Source organism: Diceros bicornis, chromosome 34, assembly GCF_020826845.1.
Source record: "Diceros bicornis minor isolate mBicDic1 chromosome 34, mDicBic1.mat.cur, whole genome shotgun sequence".
In the NCBI taxonomy this organism is placed as follows: domain Eukaryota; kingdom Metazoa; phylum Chordata; class Mammalia; order Perissodactyla; family Rhinocerotidae; genus Diceros; species Diceros bicornis.
Window position 1 is genome coordinate 33171310 of NC_080773.1, and position 19504 is coordinate 33190813.

A 19504-nucleotide genomic window follows, 5' to 3' on the forward strand; every position below is an offset into this window, starting at 1 on the left:
GGATGCTCCGGGGAGCAATGGGAAATGTAGTTCTCAGCCCGAAGAGGCGACTGATAATTGCTTATGGAAGGCCGCGGGGAGCTCTGGGAAACGGAGTCTACAAGCAAAAGTTGCTAATGGCAGCCTTCTGGCCTCGATATGACCTGAGGCACACTGGGAAGTCCGCAGCTCCAACTTGTCAAATGAGAATCTCCTGATTGACGGGGTGCTCCGGGGAACACTGGGAAATGGAGTCTCTGGGCTGGAGGTGTGCCCCAGGGCATGCTGGGAAATGTAGTACACCGTCTCAAGGGGACCTAGCAGGGAATGGACTAGACTCCACAGCCGGGGAGTCCTAAAAGGTATAGAATTGATTTTTCCATCACCTTATCAGCTTTCCTCATACCATATAGTTCATTTATTTTGGCTTTGTCTGCTCCCTTCAACTAGAAATAAGCCCCAGAAGGACAGAGATTTTTGTCTCGTCAGTGTGCACTCCTTATTCCCGGCACCTAGAACTGCGCCTAATGGTACGCGATCGAAAATAGTTTTTGAATGAATGAATGAATGGATTCCCTAGGTCGTGGAAAACACTAGGGCACCATGGGAAATTGAGTCCCCAACCCAGAAATCACTCAAGACAATTCGCTGCCCAGCCTCCCGGGGCGACCGCCAAGGGCATGCTGTAAAATAAAATTTGCGGTACAAAGGTCATGGCAATCAGCCAACAGCCTCAGAGCACGCTGGGAAATGTAGTCCTCAGGGCCACGCCCCTAAAAGGACAGTTGGTCCTAGGCAGAGACCCAACGCACCTCAAGAAATCAGGCTCAAAGGCAAGAGAAGTCTAGAGTCCCTGATGGTAACCCCTGGATCACATCCGGAAAGGCATCCAAAGGGCCGGATCCACAGTGATAGCGCCCACAGAGCCTTCACTGGCCCTCCCTCCTCCCGCTTGCACCCTGGGACGTGGAGTACTCTGGCAAACGTAGTCCAGACTCTACGTCCTCGCAAGCTATGCTGGGATTTGTCGTCCAGAGCAGGGGAGTTCAACTAGATTGGGAAGGCGAGATTCCTTAAAGCACGAAATAATCCTCACCTTTGGCATCTTGTACCTAAATTCAAACTGGGAAAGCTGCAGGCACTTTGCAACCAGAATAAAGACCCATAAACATTGCACAGAAAGACACCAAAATCTGGACAGAGGCAACAGACTCTTTTTTCCCAAGGGATGTCTGAGCAGCCCACTTGCTCTGCAGTCCTTGGGCCTGTGCAAAGAAATAAACTACAAATCCCGTGAGGTCTGGGGAACACTGGTCATAGATACAAAGGGCATAGCAGTCCAGGTGGTTCTTGGGATGTGTAGTCTCTGAACCCCACACTTCCCACTCACATACACACCAAGCTCCTTCTCCAGGAGCTTAAAAGGCCTGAAGCAAATCATCAGTAGTAAGTTCTTAAATGAAACCCAGTACCTGAGGGTTACTGTAAATGTTCAGTAAGAACATGATTAACCTTCAACCTTGTTCCCAGCACAGGTACAGATGAAAAGAAGTTAATCTTGTTAACTTGCTGTTTTCTTGTTTAACCTGAGGGGTGACTCAAGGGTCACAAGGATTTATGAGCTTCATTTGCAGAGGAAAAAGAATGCCTTCAGGAAAGTTACCAGATAACCAGCCCCAGCTGCTGTTGATACCCAGAAGTCTGATTGCCCAAGGGCTTATCTGGAGCGAAAGAAACACAGATTTCCCCTTTGTTTCTCCAAAACTCCTCCTCCCAAGCCCCATAGCTCTATAAAGACCCCCTGCTTTCTTCTTTCAAGATGGCAGATTTGAGAGAACCTATCCTCCCACCTTCTCATTTTGGCCAGTTCTGGCCAATTCAAATAAAGCTTTCTCCATCTCTAGGCACTGGTGTCTCAATGATTGGCTTATTGTGCATCAGGCACACGAACTTGAGATTAAGAGGTTCGGTATCATTATTTGTGGTTGTGGTTATGTGTTTCTGTGCCTCCGCATAACTGTGGCATGTTATAATTGTATTTATGATCATGTCTGTGTCTGGGTGTACACTGCTTAGGGTCTTTTGTTATTATTATGTCAGTAAGTGTTCCTGTAAATATGTCTGTATATTTTTGTGACTGTGATGGTTTATTTGTGGAAGACACAATTTGGGGTATCTGCTCAACCCACACAACGAACTGTGGGTCGTGCCCCCACCATAAGCTCTATTAGCAATCTTTACATTGACTGCTATATTTAGACTTTAACCTCTATTTAAAAAAATTTTATTCTACTACCGTGGCTAAGAATTCCAGCTCTGGTTTAGGCAGTCCTGGATTTGAATCTTGTGTCTGCCCACTTCCTAGCCCTGGGACCTGGGCCTCATCTCTTTATCTCTGCCTCCTGGAGTTGTTAAGATGGTGTACATAAAGTATCTGATAGGTAGAAGATGGTAGCTGTCTACAGGCATTTTCATATTCCACTCATTAAAATTCTCTTCTACTCTTTTATTTTCCGTGGTGAAGGCTCTTTCACTTCTAAGCCCTGCTGTTTTTTCTCAATGCTAACACTGGAATTTTGAGACTTAACCTTGGAACTGCGAGCCCTCCTCACTGCTGGTGAAAATAACCTCAGAAAGATAAGAAGAAGAAGATGTTCCCTCTTCCCCTGCAATAAGCAGAAAAACAGACACTAGTCTGCATCATAAAGATAGTTCAGATAAAGGATGAACTGAAAACCTTCACAAAGTATTGAGTTTACTCTCCCATCTGGTGTGAAAACAGGGGTAAGCAGATTATAAGTCGGTTGTGATTTCTGTTATTTTAATAGGAAGAGTTCTTTGCACAAAGGAGCCTTTTAAATTTAAGAGAGAATTATATCTGCTTGTGACTATTAATACACTAAAGTATCCGTTGGGTTCTTAAACTCACATCAACAGGCTTTGAAATTGTGAATCATCCCAAGAATGGCATTATCCCAAATGTCATCCTCGGATGTGGGCACTGAAAGAGCTCATAAAGGAAGAAGACTTTTCCCAAATGCAGTGTTAGGGGCCACAATGATTATAGAAAAGAGATTCCATCTCAGTGTGTAGAACCAGGTTTTCCAGATCTGTTAACATATGATCTCCGTTCCTCCCCAATGACTTCCATGTGCTTCCCTTTCTCCTCTTTTGCATAGGGAATTTTTTTCTAAATTATCATCATTACAATTCCTTGCTCCTTCTCCATCACTGTGGATTTGTTAGGGAGAGAGAACATGTCTGTTTGTTTGTAGGATGCCAGACCATCCGGAGACACACACATACCTGATGGATAGGCCTGGTCTGACTCCAAGACCCTGGTCTCACTCTGAGACCCTGGGCGTTTGTCCTCAGGGAGTGGACAAGTGTGTCCCATGTGCAGGATCTATTTCTGTGAGTCAGGTAGCCAAAGGAGTGGATCATGTCTGAGGCTGCTAATTGCCTGCCCATAACTATCATCTCCTTCCTCAAAAATAGAACACTGGTTTTATTTGGAGTGGCAAAGAGCAAGGCAGAGACCCACTCTTCTTTGCAATCAGGGGTGGCCAATAAGATGTAAATGAACATCGTTGGGTGGAGCGTCCAGAAAGGCTTTGTAAACCTCACTCAGCTGAGAGGCCCACATATCTGGCCTTCTCACCTTCCACTCTCTTCCTGGAAGCAGATGTGATGGCTACAGCTCCAGAAATCATGGTGTGACCATGAAGTGACATTGCAGATAGAAGCAGGGCAGAAAGGAAGAAGGAATTTCAATTCCTGACGGCAATTTGGATCTGCCTTTCCTGTTTTGGACCGCCAACCTCTCGTCTTTAGGTTACATGTGAGGAAACAAACCCCCCAATTCACAAAAACCATTGTTATTTTGGGTCCCTCTTACTAGCAGCCAAAGAAAACTCCTGAATGACATTGTTGGCCCAGTACTGGCATTGTAACAGGGAGGGATCAGAGGCAAGCCTATGACCACAGAAGATAAACAGAATCCTGGGAGCATGAGATTGGGCCAAAATGCATGAAAGAAAATCATGCAAGTCCCTCATTAGAAAGAAAACCACAAGAGACCACATGGAGAGAGATCCCAGCTGTCCCAAACAGGGCCACTCTAAACTAGCCAGCCCAGCTGCCCCACCAGCAGGTGGCAGATGCACCAGCGAACCCAGCCAAAATCAGCCAGCCCGGAGCAGACGAGAACTGCCCGGCTGAGCCCAGCCCAAACTGCCAACCTGCAAAACCATAAGCTAAATAAAAGGCTGCTGTGGAAAGCCAGTTAGATTTGGGGTGGTTGGTTACCCAGCAAAAGCAGAACGATACAGGGTCACTTTCCAAGAGGCCCGAGAGCCTGCTGGTTGCAAATGATTGCAACCAATATTCATTCTCCCCTTCTTTCCCATCATAATAGAACCCCTGACTCTTTTTTTTTTGCTGAGGAAGATTGGCGCTGAGCTAACATCTGTGCCAGTCTTCCTCTACTTTGTATGTGGGTCGCCGTCCCAGCATAGCTGACAAGTGGTGTAGGTCCATGTCCGGGAACTGAACCCAGGCCGCTGAAGCAGAGCATGCCAAACTTAACCACTAGGCCAAGGGGCCAGCCCCTGGAACCCCTGGTATTAAGCCGGCGTAACAGGCCACCAAAAGTGACGGCTACATTCCCAGCCTCCTTGCAACTGGAGATGGCACCGTAATTAACTTCTGCCAGCAGAAATGAATAGGGTGTGTCTCCTCTTTCTGTGTGGTCCCCTCCTTCTGTCTGGAACCAAGGCTGGTGGGGCAGTCTTCTTGTCTTAGTCAACTCAGGCTGCTATGACAAAAATACCACAGACTGTGGGGCTTAAACAACCACCATTTATTTCTCATAGTTCTGGAGGCTGGAGGTCTGGGACCAGGGGGCCTGCATGGTGAGGGTCTGGTGAGGACCCTCCTCCTGGCTTGAGGACAGCCACCTTGTCACTGTGTCCTCACATGGTGGAGAGAGAACAAGCTTTGCTCTTTTCAACTACTTACAAGGGCACTAATCCCATCACGGAGGCCCCACCCTCATGCCCTCATCTAAACCTAATCACCTCCTGAAGGCCCCACTTCCAAATACCAGCAGATTAGGGGTTAGGGCTTCCACATATGGATTTGGGGGGATATAGACATTCAGTCCATAACACTCACCCTATGGACAAAGGCAACACCCAAGGGATGGTAGACACACAGCTAAAGGAACCTGGGCCCGGACAACTTCACAGAGCAGAGCCCCCATCTCAACTCAGACTTTCATGTGTGAGAGAAATCAACTATCTTGCTCAAGCCACCATTACTTGGCATTCTGGCCCAATAGCCAGACCTACATGCTCACTCATATGTCCCATTCTGCAAGTCACCAAGGCAAAGCAGCAAATCATGGGCATTAATTTGTCACCTAGCTGATGCTCCCATGAGCAACTTTACAGATTTTTTTGTTTGGCTTGGTTTTGCATTTTAAAATTCAGATATAGTTCACATACCAAAAAATTTGCCATTTTACAGTGTACAATTCCGTGGTTTGTTTATATTTGAAAGATCGTGCGACCACGACTACTACTTACTTCTGAAACATTTTCACCACCCTAAAAAGAAATACCATTCCCTTTAGCCATCACCCCTAATTCCTCCCTCCCCCCAGTCCCTGGAAACCACTAATCTATTTCCTGCCTCTATGGATTTGCCTTCTGGAAATTTCACACAAATCGCCTTTTGTGTCTGGCTTCTCTCACTCATCATGTTTTTTAAATTCATCCATGTTGTAGCATGCATCACAGCTTCATGCCTTTTCACAGCTGAGTAATATTGCCTGGTATCCATTCATCAGTTGATGGACATTTGGGTGGTTTCCACCTTTTGGCTGTTGTGAATAATGCTGCTGCCAACATTTGTGCACAAGTTTTTGTGTGGACATATATTTTCAGTTCTCTTGGGCATATACTTAGGAGTGGAATTGCTGGGTCTTATGGTGACTCTATGTTTAATTTTTTGAGGAACTGCCAGACTGTTTTCCAAAGTGGCTGCCCCATTTTACATCCCATCAGCAATGTGTGAGGGTTTAACTCGACATATCATCGTAATGATCAGTGAGGATTCTGCAAGCAATAGCGAGTTGGTGATAAGAAGTCAATAAACCGTGAGGGGCTGGCTGCATGTTAATAATAATAATCAAAGAATTCAGCAGGTGCCTGCAGGGGGAGCATTTATTTCAAGCTACAGATGGACGAACACTCAAGACTGCTCCCGGCGCCTCAGGGCGGGCCACGGCCCCACGTCCTCACTTCCAGCGGCCTCCAACGCGGCCCTTCCCTGCCCCCTTCCGGCTGCAGGAGAAGGAAGGGTGTCAGGAAGGAGGGGCTTCCCCGACCTCTGAGCTGGACCTCAGCCCTCAATTCAGGTAGTCCACCCCGCAAATACCGCCCTCCCCGCCCAGAGGAAGAGGGGGGCAGATGCGTTTGCACTGGGGTTCACCGACTGGGGTGCTGCTGTTGAGGGTCAAGCCCAGCTCCCAGTGACATGGGGGAGCTGGTATTGGTGGGTGAGTTCAGGATGTTCATGTGGGGGCTGATCAGTGTTTGGAGGGCGGCTGGGGGAAGGAAGGGGTGAGTGATGGGAGTGGGTGACATGGAAGAGGGGCCAAAGCTGAGGTAAAGGGGACAGAAAATGGGAGAGAGAGACAGAGACAGAGAATAAATGAATAGAGAGCAGAAGGAGGGAGGGAAGGAGGCTGGGGAGACACAGCAAGAAACAGAAACACTGACAGTGGGGTTTTTCAGCCTCCACACTATTGGCATTCGGGGCTGGATCATTTTTTGTGGTGGGGCCGTCCTGTGCCCTGTAGGATGTTGAACAGCATCCCTGGGCTCCACCCACAAGATGCCAGTAGCCCCCTCTGGTTGTGACAACCAAACACGTCCCCCAGACATTGCCCAGTGTCCCCTGGGGGGCAAGATCGCCCCCCCCCGATCGCCCCCCCCCCCGGAACCACTGTGATTTAGACGGACATAGAAACAGGGATTGAGACTCCAGAAGAGAGGCAGAGGGCAGAGAGAAGAGGACAGAGAATGAATGAGAAGGTCTCAGAGAATGAGGGATAAGGATGAGAACAGATACTAAGAGGGGGTGAGCAGGGGCAGCGAGAGGGCAAGAAAGAGAGACCCCGAGCGTCAGAGGAGGCACGTAGGGCTGGGCACCACACACTTACAACTTCTGGGCGTGGCTGATGCGGTTGTACAGCACGTTGATCTGTGGAGGCAGGAGGCAGGGAGATGCTGGGACAGCCGGGGACAGGCTGCCCTCCCGCCCCCGCCCCCGCCCCCGCCCCCGCCCCAGCCCCACTCCAGCCCCGGCCCCCGCCCCCGCGCGACTCCGCCCCTGCCCCGCCCCGCCCGACTCCGGCCCCGCCCCCGCCCCACTACGGCCCCGCCCCCGCGCGACTCCGCCCCCCGCCCGCCCCGCCCCGCCCGACTACGGCCCCGCCCCCGCGCGACTCTGCCCCCGCCCCGGCCCCGCCCGACTACGGCCCCGCCTCGCCCGACTCCGGCCCCGCCCCCGCCCCACTACGGCCCCGCCCCCGCGCGACTCCGCCCCCGCCCCGGCCCCGCCCGACTCCGGCCCCGCCCCCGCCCCACTACGGCCCCGCCCCCGCGCGACTCCGCCCCCCGCCCCGCCCCGCCCGACTACGGCCCCGCCCCCGCGCGACTCCGCCCCCGCCCCGGCCCCGCCCCGCCCGACTACGGCCCCGCCCCCGCCCCGCCCCGCCCGACTCCGGCCCTGGCCCGGCCTCCGCCAGAGACAGGCCTCACCTCATACTTCTGCTGCTTTAGCTTCGCCATGAGGTCAAACTTCTCGGACTCCAGCTGGTGGATCCAGTCCGACAGCTCCTGGGCCTTCTCCCTGCGGGGCAGAAGGGCTGTCACAGAGGGGAGCCAGGCCATGCGCAGGCCCAGAGGGGTTGAGGGAACTGTCCACAGCCACACAGCCAGTCTCTGAGTTGGGTTATTGGTGTCATTTGTTAATATTTGAGGCCAAAATACTGAAAGTGAATTGAAGCAAAGGGTTTTAACACCCCTGCCCACTTTCCCCCTCTCCACAATGGAGATTCAGATTTCCCTAAGCATTAGAATGTGGTCATGGTGGGGCCGGCCCGTGGTGTAGCAGTTAAGTGGGCGCGCTCTGCTGCTGGCGGCCTGGGGTTCGGATCCCAGGCGCGCATGGAGGCGCCGCTTGACAGGCCATGCTGTGGTGGCGTCCCAAATAAAGTGGAGGAAGATGGGCACGGATGTTAGCCCAGGGCCAGTCTTCCTCAGCAAAAAGAGGCGCATTGGCAGATCTTCATCACAAAAAAAAAGAAAAAAGGAATGTGGCCAGGGTTAAGGACCCAGGCTCCAGAGTCACAAAGCCCTGGTTCAGTCCCAGCTCTGCCATTCTCTGGTTTGTGACTATGGCCAAGTGACTTCCCCTAGGATCCTGTTTCCCTGTCCAAAAAAAATGTAGAAATAAAACTGTGAAAGAGATGGCAGGCCACCTTCTCAATATCTCTGCTCCCTTTCTTCCTTAGAAACAGAACTTTCCGCAAGAGGCCCGGTTAAAAAGCCACTCTCCCTAATCTCCCTTGCAGGTAGGGGTGGCCAGTGGGATGCAAGTAGGTCATTGGGTGGCTCTTCCCTTGCAACTTTCTGCTGCTTGGATATGATGGCTGGAGCTCCAGCAGCCATATTGGACCGTGAGGTGATTTTGAGGATGGAAATATGGGGCTAAAAGTGGTGGAGCAGAAAAATAGGAGTCTGGGTCTCTAATGATTTTATAGAGTCGCCATATCAGGCATGGACTATAGATTTCTTCTATGTGAGAAAATAAAGCTCTGTATTTTAAGCTGCTATAATCAGATCTCAGTTACTAAAGGCCAAATTTATTCTTAACTGATGAAAATCTATTGCATTGAGCTGTTGTAGGATGAGATGATGAGTGTAAAGTGCCTGGTTCATAGTAAACATTCAATAAAGCTAGTTGTCACTATTCATTTTATTATTACTAACATTCTTTGTTTTCTTTTGCCAGTGAATGGCTTTTGTTTTGAGCAAGATTGGCCCTGAGCTAACAACTGTTGCCAGTCTTTCTCTTTTTTTTTTTCTTTTTTCTCTCCAAAGCCCCAGTACATAGTTGTATGTTTTAGCTATAGGTCCTTTTAGTTCTTCTATGTGGGACGCCACCTCAGCATGGCTTAATGAGCAGTGAGTAGGTCCCCGCCCAGGATCTGAACCGGCGAACCCTGGACTGCCGAAGTGGAACATGCAAACTTAACTGCTACGCCACCAGGCCAGCCCCAGCTAATGGCTTTCAAATGCCCTCTCCTCCATAGTGTGTTTTATTTTAAAAAATTATAGAGTTTTTTATGACCTCTATCTAATAAATAAAATTTAGGTAACTGGAGATCCTCAAAAAATATAAATGGACCCAAATTATGAGAGGATGTGAGGTAGGGGACAGGAAAAAAGAATAAAAAGGAAAAATGAACATTAAGTACATGTCTTTTTATGCCAGGCCCTGTGATAATGTGCTCGGGAGAGAGGGCGCCTAGCCTGCGGGGCTGGAGCCGGCTCAAACGCCTTCCAGGAGCCAACTCTGCACATCTTTTCCGCATACACTGGTCATGTGAAGTCAGCATAGTGGGAGTATCTACACTGTGGAAATGCTAAAATCTGGATTTTTTTGCTCCTGGAGAGCCGGCTGTTAAACATTTACCATCACACCACTTATAACACAGTAATGAAGGGCACAGACTACTGCACCAGACTGCCCGGGTTCAAATCCCAGCTCTTCTCCTTGCAAGCTGTGCAACCCTGGAAAAGTTACTTAACCTCTCTGTGCCTCAGGCTCCTCATCCTTCACATAAGGATAATGATAGCCTCTACCTCATAGGGTTGTAGGCCCTCCATAGGGAGCTGCTGCAGCCATCATTATTATTATTATTATTATTATTATTATTATTATTATCTATTATTATTATCTCACTTATCTTTCACAGCTCTCTGGGGTAGATTTTTTTTACCATATCCTCATTTTATGAATGAGGAAAGGGAAGCACAGAGACATTAAATAACGTGCCTAAGATTCAGAGCTTGAGCTCTAGGCCCCATCGCTGTGCCGCCTCTGGAGTGGTGGAAGTTTCTGAATTTACGAGCCGTGCTCCAGCCAGAGAACGTCAAGAAGCAGACCAGGCCCCTGAAGGAAAGACCTCCAACAGCCTGCCCTCTGGTGGCTCATCACGAGACACAGCTGTCCTGCTAACAGGATGTGAGGGGGAGACAGAGTTCCATCACTGGAAAATTCTCACCAGGGTGTCTGGCTTTAATTCAGGTAAAAGATGGGGCCCATTCTGAGTGCCCACGGGACGTCACGAAGTCAACGTCATCTCCTAAATTTAGGTGAGCCATGTTGTCTGGCTTCCCACCATATCACCTCCCAGACTCGCAGGTCTCGGCACCCACAAAACGTGGGTCCTCCATCAGTGACACGTCTCACAGAGGAGGCCACAGGGGCCCAGAGATGGGGAGACGCTTGGCCAAAGTCACACAGCACAAAGATACAGACCTGGGGCTTCAACCCACCCAGATCTGAGTGAGGGTCCCCTTGTCTCGCTGTCTCACACCCAGGCCCCTCCCGTTCTGAGCCCCCTCCCCACCTACCGGAGCTGGTCCTCTCCCATGTGGTCAATGTTCAGAGGCTTTTTACGCTCAGACAGGATGCGCAGTTTCATCTCCCGCCCTGTCTGGCGCTTACCTCGCTTTTGTTCTGCCTGAGAGTTGGGAAGGGGACATCTTCAACTGGGGGACAGATCCTCCAAATGACTCCCCACATCAGGACCCAGGGGTCTGCATTCCTGGACACCATCTCCCCCAGGCCCAGGACTCCAGGCCCCCAGCCCCTCCTCCCTCAGACCCGGGGGTCCAGGCCCGACAGCCCCTCCTCCCTCAGACCCGGGGGGCCAGGCCTCCAGCCCCTCCTCCCCCAGACCCCGAGGGTCCAGGCCCCCAGCCCCTCCTCCCTCAGACCCGGGGGTCCAGGCCCGACAGCCCCTCCTCCCTCAGACCCGGGGGTCCAGGCCCCCAGCCCCTCCTCCCCCAGACCCCGGGGGTCCAGGCCCCCAGCCCCTCCTCCCCCAGACCCCGGGGGTCCAGGCCCCCAGCCCCTCCTCCCCCAGACCCCGGGGGTCCAGGCCCCCAGCCCCTCCTCCCCCAGACCCGGGGGTCCAGGCCCCCAGCCCCTCCTCCCCCAGACCCAGGGGTCCAGGCCTCCAGCCCTTCCTCCCTCAGGAACCAGACGTCTGGGCTCTCAGTTGCTTCCTCCCTGGGAACCCAGACCTCAGGCCCCAGCAGGCTGAACTCACCTTGACCAGGTAGCCTCCAAAATGGGCCCCCATGTTGGACAGAACCTTCTTCTTTTTGGCATCATCCTCGGCCCGCTTCTTGGCCTCTTCCTCTTCCTTCCGCATCTTCTCCTCCTGTTGGAAGAAAGGGGTTAACTGCAGGGTGTCCCCCTCTCCCGACTGAGGGGGATGTGGGTGGGGGGCTCAGTTCTGTGCTGAGTGAAGCTGGGGCACAAAGATCAGCCAAACCCAGGAGGTGAGAGACAGAAAGAATATCACAACAGGCAAAGATGCAGAGGTTCCCCTCCTGGCCCTTCCAGGCCTGGCTGTGTGACCGCCTGCAAGTCCCTCCTCCTCTCTGGGCCTTAATGCCACCCCAGCAAAAATTAAAATGCGGGAGGGATGTGCTTGCATTTTCTGCACCCCTCCAGCCTGAAATGGCCAAGGGTGACTTTGCTGTGTGACCTCGGTGCAGATTCTCACCCTCTCTGGGTCTTGGTCCCCTTAGTCACATGGGATGAGAATGGCTGTCCTCAGAGGGTCAAGGATGGTAACTGGTGATGGCAGTGGGCGGGGGGACCTCAGGGCACTAAAGAGGCACTTGGCCGGTGAGGAAGGGGTTCAGGAATTTCTAGCGAAGGCATTACCACGTTCCAGAATGTTTGCATTGCATGTTCTGGAAATGGTGGCTTTCCCAGACCAACCCCCCCTCTGCACTGAAAGAGTGGGTGAGGTGGGCGTGATGAGATTTTGCATATCCAGCATTCCCACCTGAATTAGTTCCCTATGGCTGCTGTAATTTGCGAACTTAGTGGCTTAAAACAATCAAGTTTATTATCTTACAGCTGTGCAGGTCCCAGGTCTGACGCGGGTCTCCCTGGGCTAAAATCGAGGTGTCAGCAGGGCTGGTTCCTTCCGGAGGCTCCAGGGGAGAATCCACTCCCCTGCCTTTTCCAGCATCTAGGGGCTGCCTGCACCCTGGGGCTCATGGCCCCTTCCTCCGTCTTCAGTTATCTCTGACTCTGATCCTGCTGCCTCCCTCCTATAAGGACCCTCATGATGACACTGGGCCCACCTGGATAATCTAGAATCATCTCCCCATCTCAAGATCCTTAATCACATCTGCAAAGTCCCTTTTGCCATGTAAGGTCATATATTCGCAGATTCCAGGAATTACGATGTGAACATCTTTGGAAGACCATTATTCTGCCTCCCATGCCACTCTACTCCTATCCGTTACAAGTGGTTCAAGTGGGCCACTCCTTGATGCCAAGGCAGGTCATGTTTCCCAGGCCTAAACCAGTGGAAGCGTTCTAACCATTCTCCCAACTAGCCAGTGATTCGCTCCATGATGGACAGGTGGACAATCTGAACGCATCCCAGGATTTGTGCAGGAGACAGAGAAAACAGGAGTTGAAGCCAGAGCTTCCCTGGGCCATTTGGCACCCCTGCCTGAGAATGGGGTGTCCAGTAGGGTGACCAGCCATTCCGGTTTGCTTGGGACTGATGGGATGCAAGATTTTCAGGGTTCAAATCAGGAAAGTCTCAGGCAAACAAGGATGAGTTGGTCACCCAGGTGTCCACAGAAAGATGGGCAGAGGGATGGGAAGAGAAAAGCTGGGTCTTTGTGATATTACTTGAGTCTCTTGATCCAGCCATGCCTGAAGCAAGCCATGCCCTAGACTTTTTAATTCTATGAGATAATGAAATTCTCTTTCTGCTGAATCCAGTTTGGGTTGGGGTTTCTCTCTCTTCCAACAGAAAGATCCTTGAATACTGCAGCATAAGGACTTTCTTGGGATCACGAATGGAAAATGGAGCGTCCAGCTAAAGAAGCAACATTTGGCCTCCTAGGGGAGGGGAGGCACCCACCGCCAGCTTAGCCTGCCGCTCGCGCTCCTTCTCGGTTCTGAAGCGCTGTTGCTCAGCTCTCTCTGCTCGGCGCCGCTCCTGGGAGATGGAGAAGAATAAGGGGGTGCAGGGACCACTAGTCACCCCGTCACCCCTCCCCGAAGAAGAATGAGGGGGTGCAGGGACCCCTAGTCACCCCGTCACCCCTCCCCAGAGGAGGTCAAGAGTGGAGATGGGCAAATTTGAGTGTGGCCATGGATTTGGGTAAATTCCCCCAAATTTCAGCCTCCAGTCCGTCCTGGAGGAGATCGACTCTCACTGTCTCCCAAGATCCAAGGGATGGCACGGGGTGAGGGAAGAATTCGGAGACCCGGGACTCACAATGCGCTCTTTCAGCGCAACGAGCTCCTCTTCCTCTTTCTTCCGCTGCTCAAAATGCACGTCAATGAGGGTCTGCAGCTCCAGGAGGTCTTTTTCCATGCGCTTCCGGTGGATGTCCTACAGGACGGAGGGTGGGAGCCCTGTCATGGCCAGGCGGCGCGGCGAGAAGGCGCCAACCTCGCAGTGCTCCTGAGAACCGTCAGGAGGGGGAGCCCTTCACTGCCAGAAGCGATGGGTTTGCTGGGACAGAGGGCCGCCGTTTAGTGTTTCCAGCAGACGGCAGCAAAGTGTTGGGTTCTGACGCTAGTGGGTGTTAGGACACTGTGTTTCCAGCAGATGGCAGCAAAGCGTCGTGTTCTGACGCTGGTGGGCATTAAGACACACTTCCAAAAGAAGGGAGTAGGGAGGGGGGCATTTTCCTAATTTGCACAAAGGCACCCCCAGCGCCAGCAGCCAGGCCTGGGGACGGGATGTCTGTTACTTACATCGAAGTCCACACGTTCCCCTTCTGGGATCTTTGGCGGGATCAGCGGAGGTACCACGGGCCGGCTGAGTGGACAGAAGAGGAGACAGCCTGTGAGCAGCGTGCCCTCGCTGATGGAACTCTGGGGCTGTGCTGTCCAGTTTGGCAGCCACCAGCTGCAGGTGGCTCCTGAGAACCTGAGATGTGGCGGGTCCAAATCAAGAGGGGCTGTAGGTGAGACACGCATGCTGGGTTCCGAAGACTTGGTTCCAACAAAAGAATGTAAAATATTTCACGACTTTTATATTGATTACATGTTGAAATGATGAAATTTCAGATATAATGGGTTGAATAAAATACGCTATTGAGATTAATTTTACCTGTTTTGTTTTACTTTTTTAAAACACAGTAAAAAATTTAAAGCTACACGTGGCTTGCGTTATATCTGTAGTGGGCGATGCTGCTCTGGGGGTCACCGTCCACCCTTTCCTTGATTTCCTGCCCCAGGTGCCCCCACTTCCTCAGAATTCTCTCTTCCTTTGGTTTCTGAGATAGCACCCTCTCCTGATTGGTTCCGACTCCTCTGGCTGTCCCATCTCTGTCTCCTTGTCCCCCAAACCTTTCAAAGTGTTTGTCCTTTTATTCATTCATAGGACATTCTCATGATCAATGTCTTTCACCCCTGTGATGTCCATTATCATCAATAACTGAGGATTCACCAACTCGGTTGCAGCTCAGACACTCCCCTAAGCCCCAGACTCAAGTTAACAGAGGCCTCCTGAACATTTCCCCCCTTCCCACACACCATGCCCCAACTGAGCTCATCGACTCCTCCAGGGTGGAGGTGGCAGCCGCCCCATCCATTTGGTTCCCCAGACCAGACCCCGGGCATTTGTCCTCACCTGCTCCCTCCCCTGCTCCAGCAGCTCAGCAGTCCCCAGGTCCTGTCCCCTCTGCCTGGGGATCTCTCTCAGTCTGCTCCCTCCTTTCCGCCCCATGCCCTCTGACCCAGCTCAGGCCCCACCCCCTCTCACCTGTCCTTCATGCCAGCCTCTGCCCTGGCCTCCCAGCCTCCAGCTGTCCACCTTCAGTTTCTCTTCCCTCGTGACTTCAGAGGTACCTTTCTAACACCCAGATCTACCCTTGTCCCTCCTCTGATCAGAATCCTTCTGTGACTCTTTGCTACCCTTAAGACAAAGTCCAAACAACTCATCCTGGCATTCAAAGCCCTTCTCCGTCTGGCCCCAGTCAACTTCTCCTGCATCTTCTCTCCTCACTCACAGATGCACACTACATTTCACGGTTCCCTGGCCATGTCATGTGCCTTCATGCCCCTGGGCCTTTGCACATGCCATTCCATCTACCTGCAGCACCCTTTCCCTGATATACTCCATGCCCCTGAGGCCTTCCCTCCTCCAACAAGCCTTCCTGAAGTACATCTGTGCTCTCATGTCCCCCGTTGTTCTCTCACCCAGATCTAGCCTTATGCCTCCTCTGCTCAAAACCCTTCCACGGCTCCCCAGTGCCCTGGTCTTCATGGCTCTGCCGCTTCTTGCACCCTACACTCTAGCCAAAATGAAATTCACACCACTGCCCATACAGGCCCAGAGAATTTCTGCTTCTAGGTTTTTTCTCATACATGGGTTACTGCCTCCTTGCATCTGCAAGCTTTAGTCCCAACGTCACCTCCTCCAGGGCCTCTCTCCATCCATGAGCTCTACGCCCCCCGCGGTCTGCCTGGTTTAGGATCCTCCTCATCAGAATGACTTATGTCTGAGTCTGTTCCCTGAAAGACTGGCCAAGATCCACCCACTGGACCTTGCAGGCACCACACTGCTGTCTCGTCTATGATGTCCCTTCTACCTCATTCAGCTAGCGAACTCCTCAGGGCTCAGGCATCACCTCCCCGAGAAGCCTTCCTTGATTGCCTAGGGCAAACGTAGGGCCCTCTTCTGTGCCGCTCCGGTACCCTGGGCCACCATCACTGTATCTGGGTCTGTTTCACCAGCAGGGCAACCAGGGCCTGACTCGCCAAACATGGTGGAACGTTCTCGGGAAATGTTTGCTGAAAAAAGGAACCCTGACTGTGCTGTCCTCCGTTTCAATTTCCCCACTCTCCTCCTCTGCCTTTCTCACACCCTATCTCTGGGGGTGGGGGACACATTTAGGAGGACGTGATTGGGACCCCCCCCAAGATCTCACCTTGGTTTGGGGCGCTCCTCTTCTGTTGGGGGGATACAAAGAGATAATTAGCAAGAGTTCATGGGGATGGGCTTGACACACCCAGAGAAGGGAACCCCCGCAAGCCTCAGTCCCCAGGAGCCCAGTTCCCTCCTCCTGTTGCTCTGGGGGGGGGGGCAGGAAAGGAGAAAAGGAGAGAAGGGAAATCAGGGTGGCCAGAAGGAGGAGGAGAATCACACGCATCAGATATACATTCAGAACTGGTGTGGGGATCCCCTCCCACTTTCCTGGGAACCCAAGGGTCCAAATCCCCAGACCCTCCTCCTTGTACATACCCAGAGCTCCTGCCCTCCTCCAACAAGACCTAGCAGTGCAGGGGGGCCCCAAACCTTCTCTTCTATCGGTGGCCCAGGAGCTGTGTTCCCAGTCCCCTCCCCCTTGGGGACACAGGAACCCGGACTCCCAGTGCTAGCCCCTTCTGCAACCTAGGCCCCAACCTTTGAATGTATATGGAGAAGAAAAATAACAGACAGGGTAGGGGGCGAAGATGAGGGGGGATGGGGTGGTGCCCCTCCGCAAACATCCAACCCTTCTGTAAGTATTCCTCCAGGCTGGGGAAGAAGGCTTGGGTGTCGGTCCCTTTAAGAAGGAAGGGAAAGGGTTAAAGCCGCTGCGAGGTGATTTTCCCTTCGTGGCCACCAGAGGGCGCGCGGGCGCTCCGGGGCTTAAAGGACCGGGCCTGGGGCGGGTTATGGGGGCGGGAGGGAGTCATCGCGGAGGTCAGGGCCCCCGAAATCGGTCTCGAGAAGCGAAGCAGCCGCGATTACCTCGCTCTGCCACCAGCTCCGGCTCCTCGGTGGCTGGGGAGGGGGCAGGAGGAGAAGCGAGGATTGGGGGAGCCGGGGGGGGGGAGGGAGCGGGGTGGGGGAGCGGCCACGCCGGGTGCGGGAGGGGGAGAGAGGGGAGAGAGGGGAGAGGCTGTTAAAGGAACTGAAGCCGAGGCCTTCGGGACCCCCGTGCCCCGCCAGCCTCCACCCCTGGACGAGTGTCCCCACCCCACCCGGGCCCGGCGGGGCCCCGCGTCCAGCTCCAGACCTGCTGAGGCCAGGGCCTCACCTTCCTCCTCCTCCTCGGCGGGGGCAGCCTCCTCTTCTGGAAGGGGCGGGGCAGAGAAGGGAGGGCGTTAGGAGCCCGGGGGGGCCGGGGGCGGCTGGGCCTTTATTCAGATGTGGGGGTGGCCAGAGAGCGGTCTTCGAGTCTCAGCTGGGCGGGGGGGACCCCTCTGGGCCTCAGGTGCAAATGGGCACCGTGCGCTTTTCCCATTGGCCGTGGGAGATTTCCTGGAAACGCTCCAGAGGGTGGGCGTCGGGCGGGGTGGGCTAACCCGCCTCTCTCCCCGGCTCCCTGCTGGGAAGGGGCCGCACCATCTCGCGCTTCCCATACGCTACGCGCATGGGTGTTCCCACCTCCCCAGGGCCAGCGCACCGTCCACTCACCTTCCGGCTGCTCCCTGAGGACCGAGTGGGAGGGAAAGAGGGAGGGGGAAAGTTAGATGCGTTGGAGGTGGGAGAGTGTCTCCTCTTCTCCAAACCCCCAGCCCCTCCCGCCAGCATCACTCACTCCTCATATTCCTGCTCTTCCGTTTCCGACATCCTGGTGTGACCTACGGACCACAGAGAACAGACGCAATGGGGTGGGGTCCAGAAGGAGGAGGGTGTTGGGGTCTGGACTCCTGGTCTGAGGGAGGAGGGGCTGGGGGCCTGGACTCCTGGGTCTGAGGGAGGAGGAGCTGGGGGCCTGGACTCCTGGGTCTGAGGGAGGAGGGGCCAGAGGCCTGGAGTGTGCATGAGGACAGGGCATTGGGAGGTGTGGCCCAGGCAGAGCCCCAGGCCTGCAGCCCCCACGCCCTCAGCACAGCTGTCATCTTTTGTCTTAGGACCTGTCCATGGGAACCTGATCTGAGTGGGGATTAGGAGAAGGTATTTGGGAAGGGACAGTGGCCTGAAGACAATAGCTGCCCCACCCCCAGGGGCTATTTTGAGGGGATGTCGCAGCCAGTGAAACAGAGGACATTTCCTAAGAAGGGATGGGGGGGCTTCTGGGAGAGTTAGTCCCCCCTCCCCTCTGGCAGGTCATCTTCCCACCTGTCTCCTTCCTTCACCTTCACCCACAGCCGTGGAGGGGGCAGGAGGCATGAGGGCAGCTTCTGTCCACAGACCTCATCCTGACCCCTAAATACTTAGAGCCCCCAGTCTCTGAGATCCCCCAGGCCCCAAGGTGCCCAGTTTGAGTCCCCCCAAATCTCAATAGCCATAGATCCTGAGACCCCAGTGTATGATGCTCTTGCTCTCTGAGGACCATTCTGACACTCTGGTTCTTGACTCTCCAGAGTATGGGCCGGGACACATCCCAAGATCTTGACCCCCCGGTATTGACACCCCCTAAATTCTGAAACCTCAAGATCATGAGACCCCAAAATCTGGATACCCCAACTCAGAGGCCCAGTTCATGACACTCAGAATTATGACACTCCAAATTGTGATGCCTCCAATCATAAGACCTCAGATCCTGAGACCTCAGTTCCTAAAATCCCAGATTCTGAGACCCACCCCCATCCTGACACCCAGACTCTTTGACGTCCAAGCCCAGATACCCCCAATTTCTGAGATTCCCTGACTCTGAGAGATCCTAAGTTTATATTCTGTTCCCCAAATCCTGGCACCACCGGATCCCGTAACACCCAAATCCTAACACTTTCCCTTCCATTCTTAGTCCCCCTAAAGTCTGAGCCTCTGGAATTCCCAGACCTTGATTTTCCTGCCCCCTCCTTCCCCATACGTATTCTCCACACCCCTCATCTCCCTCCCCTCCTGCCCCTCCCCCAAGGGCACCGCAGGGCCAGGGCCCCTTACCTAAGACTGGGTCTGCTGAGGCGGTAAACCGGCGGGGGCAGAGTCTTGCTGGGCCCCACTGAGGCACCCCTGGGTTTATAGCTGGAGGCTCAGCCCCGCCCCCAGGAGGGAGATGGAGGGGGGAGATGGAGGGGGGAGAGGGAGGGGGGAGAGGGAGGGAGAGAGAATGCCTTTCCCCAAACCGGAGTCCCCAGTCAGAGGCTGCCCTGCCCCCACTCAGGCTCCACATGGCAGGATCCAGGCACCTGCTGGCTGCTCGGACCCCCCTCCTCTGCCCCATCAGCACCTCCTGGAACCCTGGGCTGGGTCCGGGGCTCCCCCCTCCCTTACAGCACAGGGCACCCT

General features: G+C 53.6%; 1 protein-coding gene across 4 annotated transcripts; it reads right to left on the reverse strand.

The window, feature by feature from the left end:
- Positions 1-6152: 6152 nt before the first annotated feature.
- TNNT1 (troponin T1, slow skeletal type) lies at positions 6153-19223 on the reverse strand. Of its 4 annotated transcripts, XM_058530290.1 has the most exons (15): positions 19160-19223; positions 17868-17910; positions 17744-17757; positions 17364-17399; positions 17075-17107; positions 16836-16886; positions 16269-16290; positions 14089-14152; positions 13604-13720; positions 13244-13321; positions 11393-11506; positions 10692-10801; positions 7809-7899; positions 7208-7248; positions 6153-6326 (listed from the first exon to the last, which is right to left on the reverse strand). In XM_058530290.1, the coding sequence occupies exons 2-15, from the start codon at positions 17897-17899 to the stop codon at positions 6281-6283; spliced, it is 849 nt and encodes a 282-aa protein (XP_058386273.1). In that variant the 5' UTR covers positions 17900-17910; positions 19160-19223; the 3' UTR covers positions 6153-6280. The 4 variants fall into 4 exon arrangements, with proteins under 4 accessions (XP_058386273.1, XP_058386270.1, XP_058386271.1 ...); XM_058530287.1 differs by lacking the exons at positions 16836-16886; positions 19160-19223 and having other exon boundaries at positions 6158-6326; positions 17868-17969; XM_058530288.1 differs by lacking the exons at positions 16836-16886; positions 17075-17107; positions 19160-19223 and having other exon boundaries at positions 6159-6326; positions 17343-17399; positions 17868-17969.
- Positions 19224-19504: the final 281 nt, after the last annotated feature.

Excerpts from the sequence above, each read along its gene's own strand:
- TNNT1 (XM_058530290.1), bottom strand. The coding sequence starts at position 17,899 with ATGTCGGAAACGGAAGAGCAGGAATATGAGGA. Across the intron at positions 16,291-16,835 it reads GGAGGAATACTTACAGAAGG|AAGAGGAGCGCCCCAAACCA; the intron begins GTTGGATGTTTG and ends TCCCCCCAACAG. Across the intron at positions 14,153-16,268 it reads GAGGAGCGCCCCAAACCAAG|CCGGCCCGTGGTACCTCCGC; the intron begins GTGAGATCTTGG and ends CTGTCCACTCAG.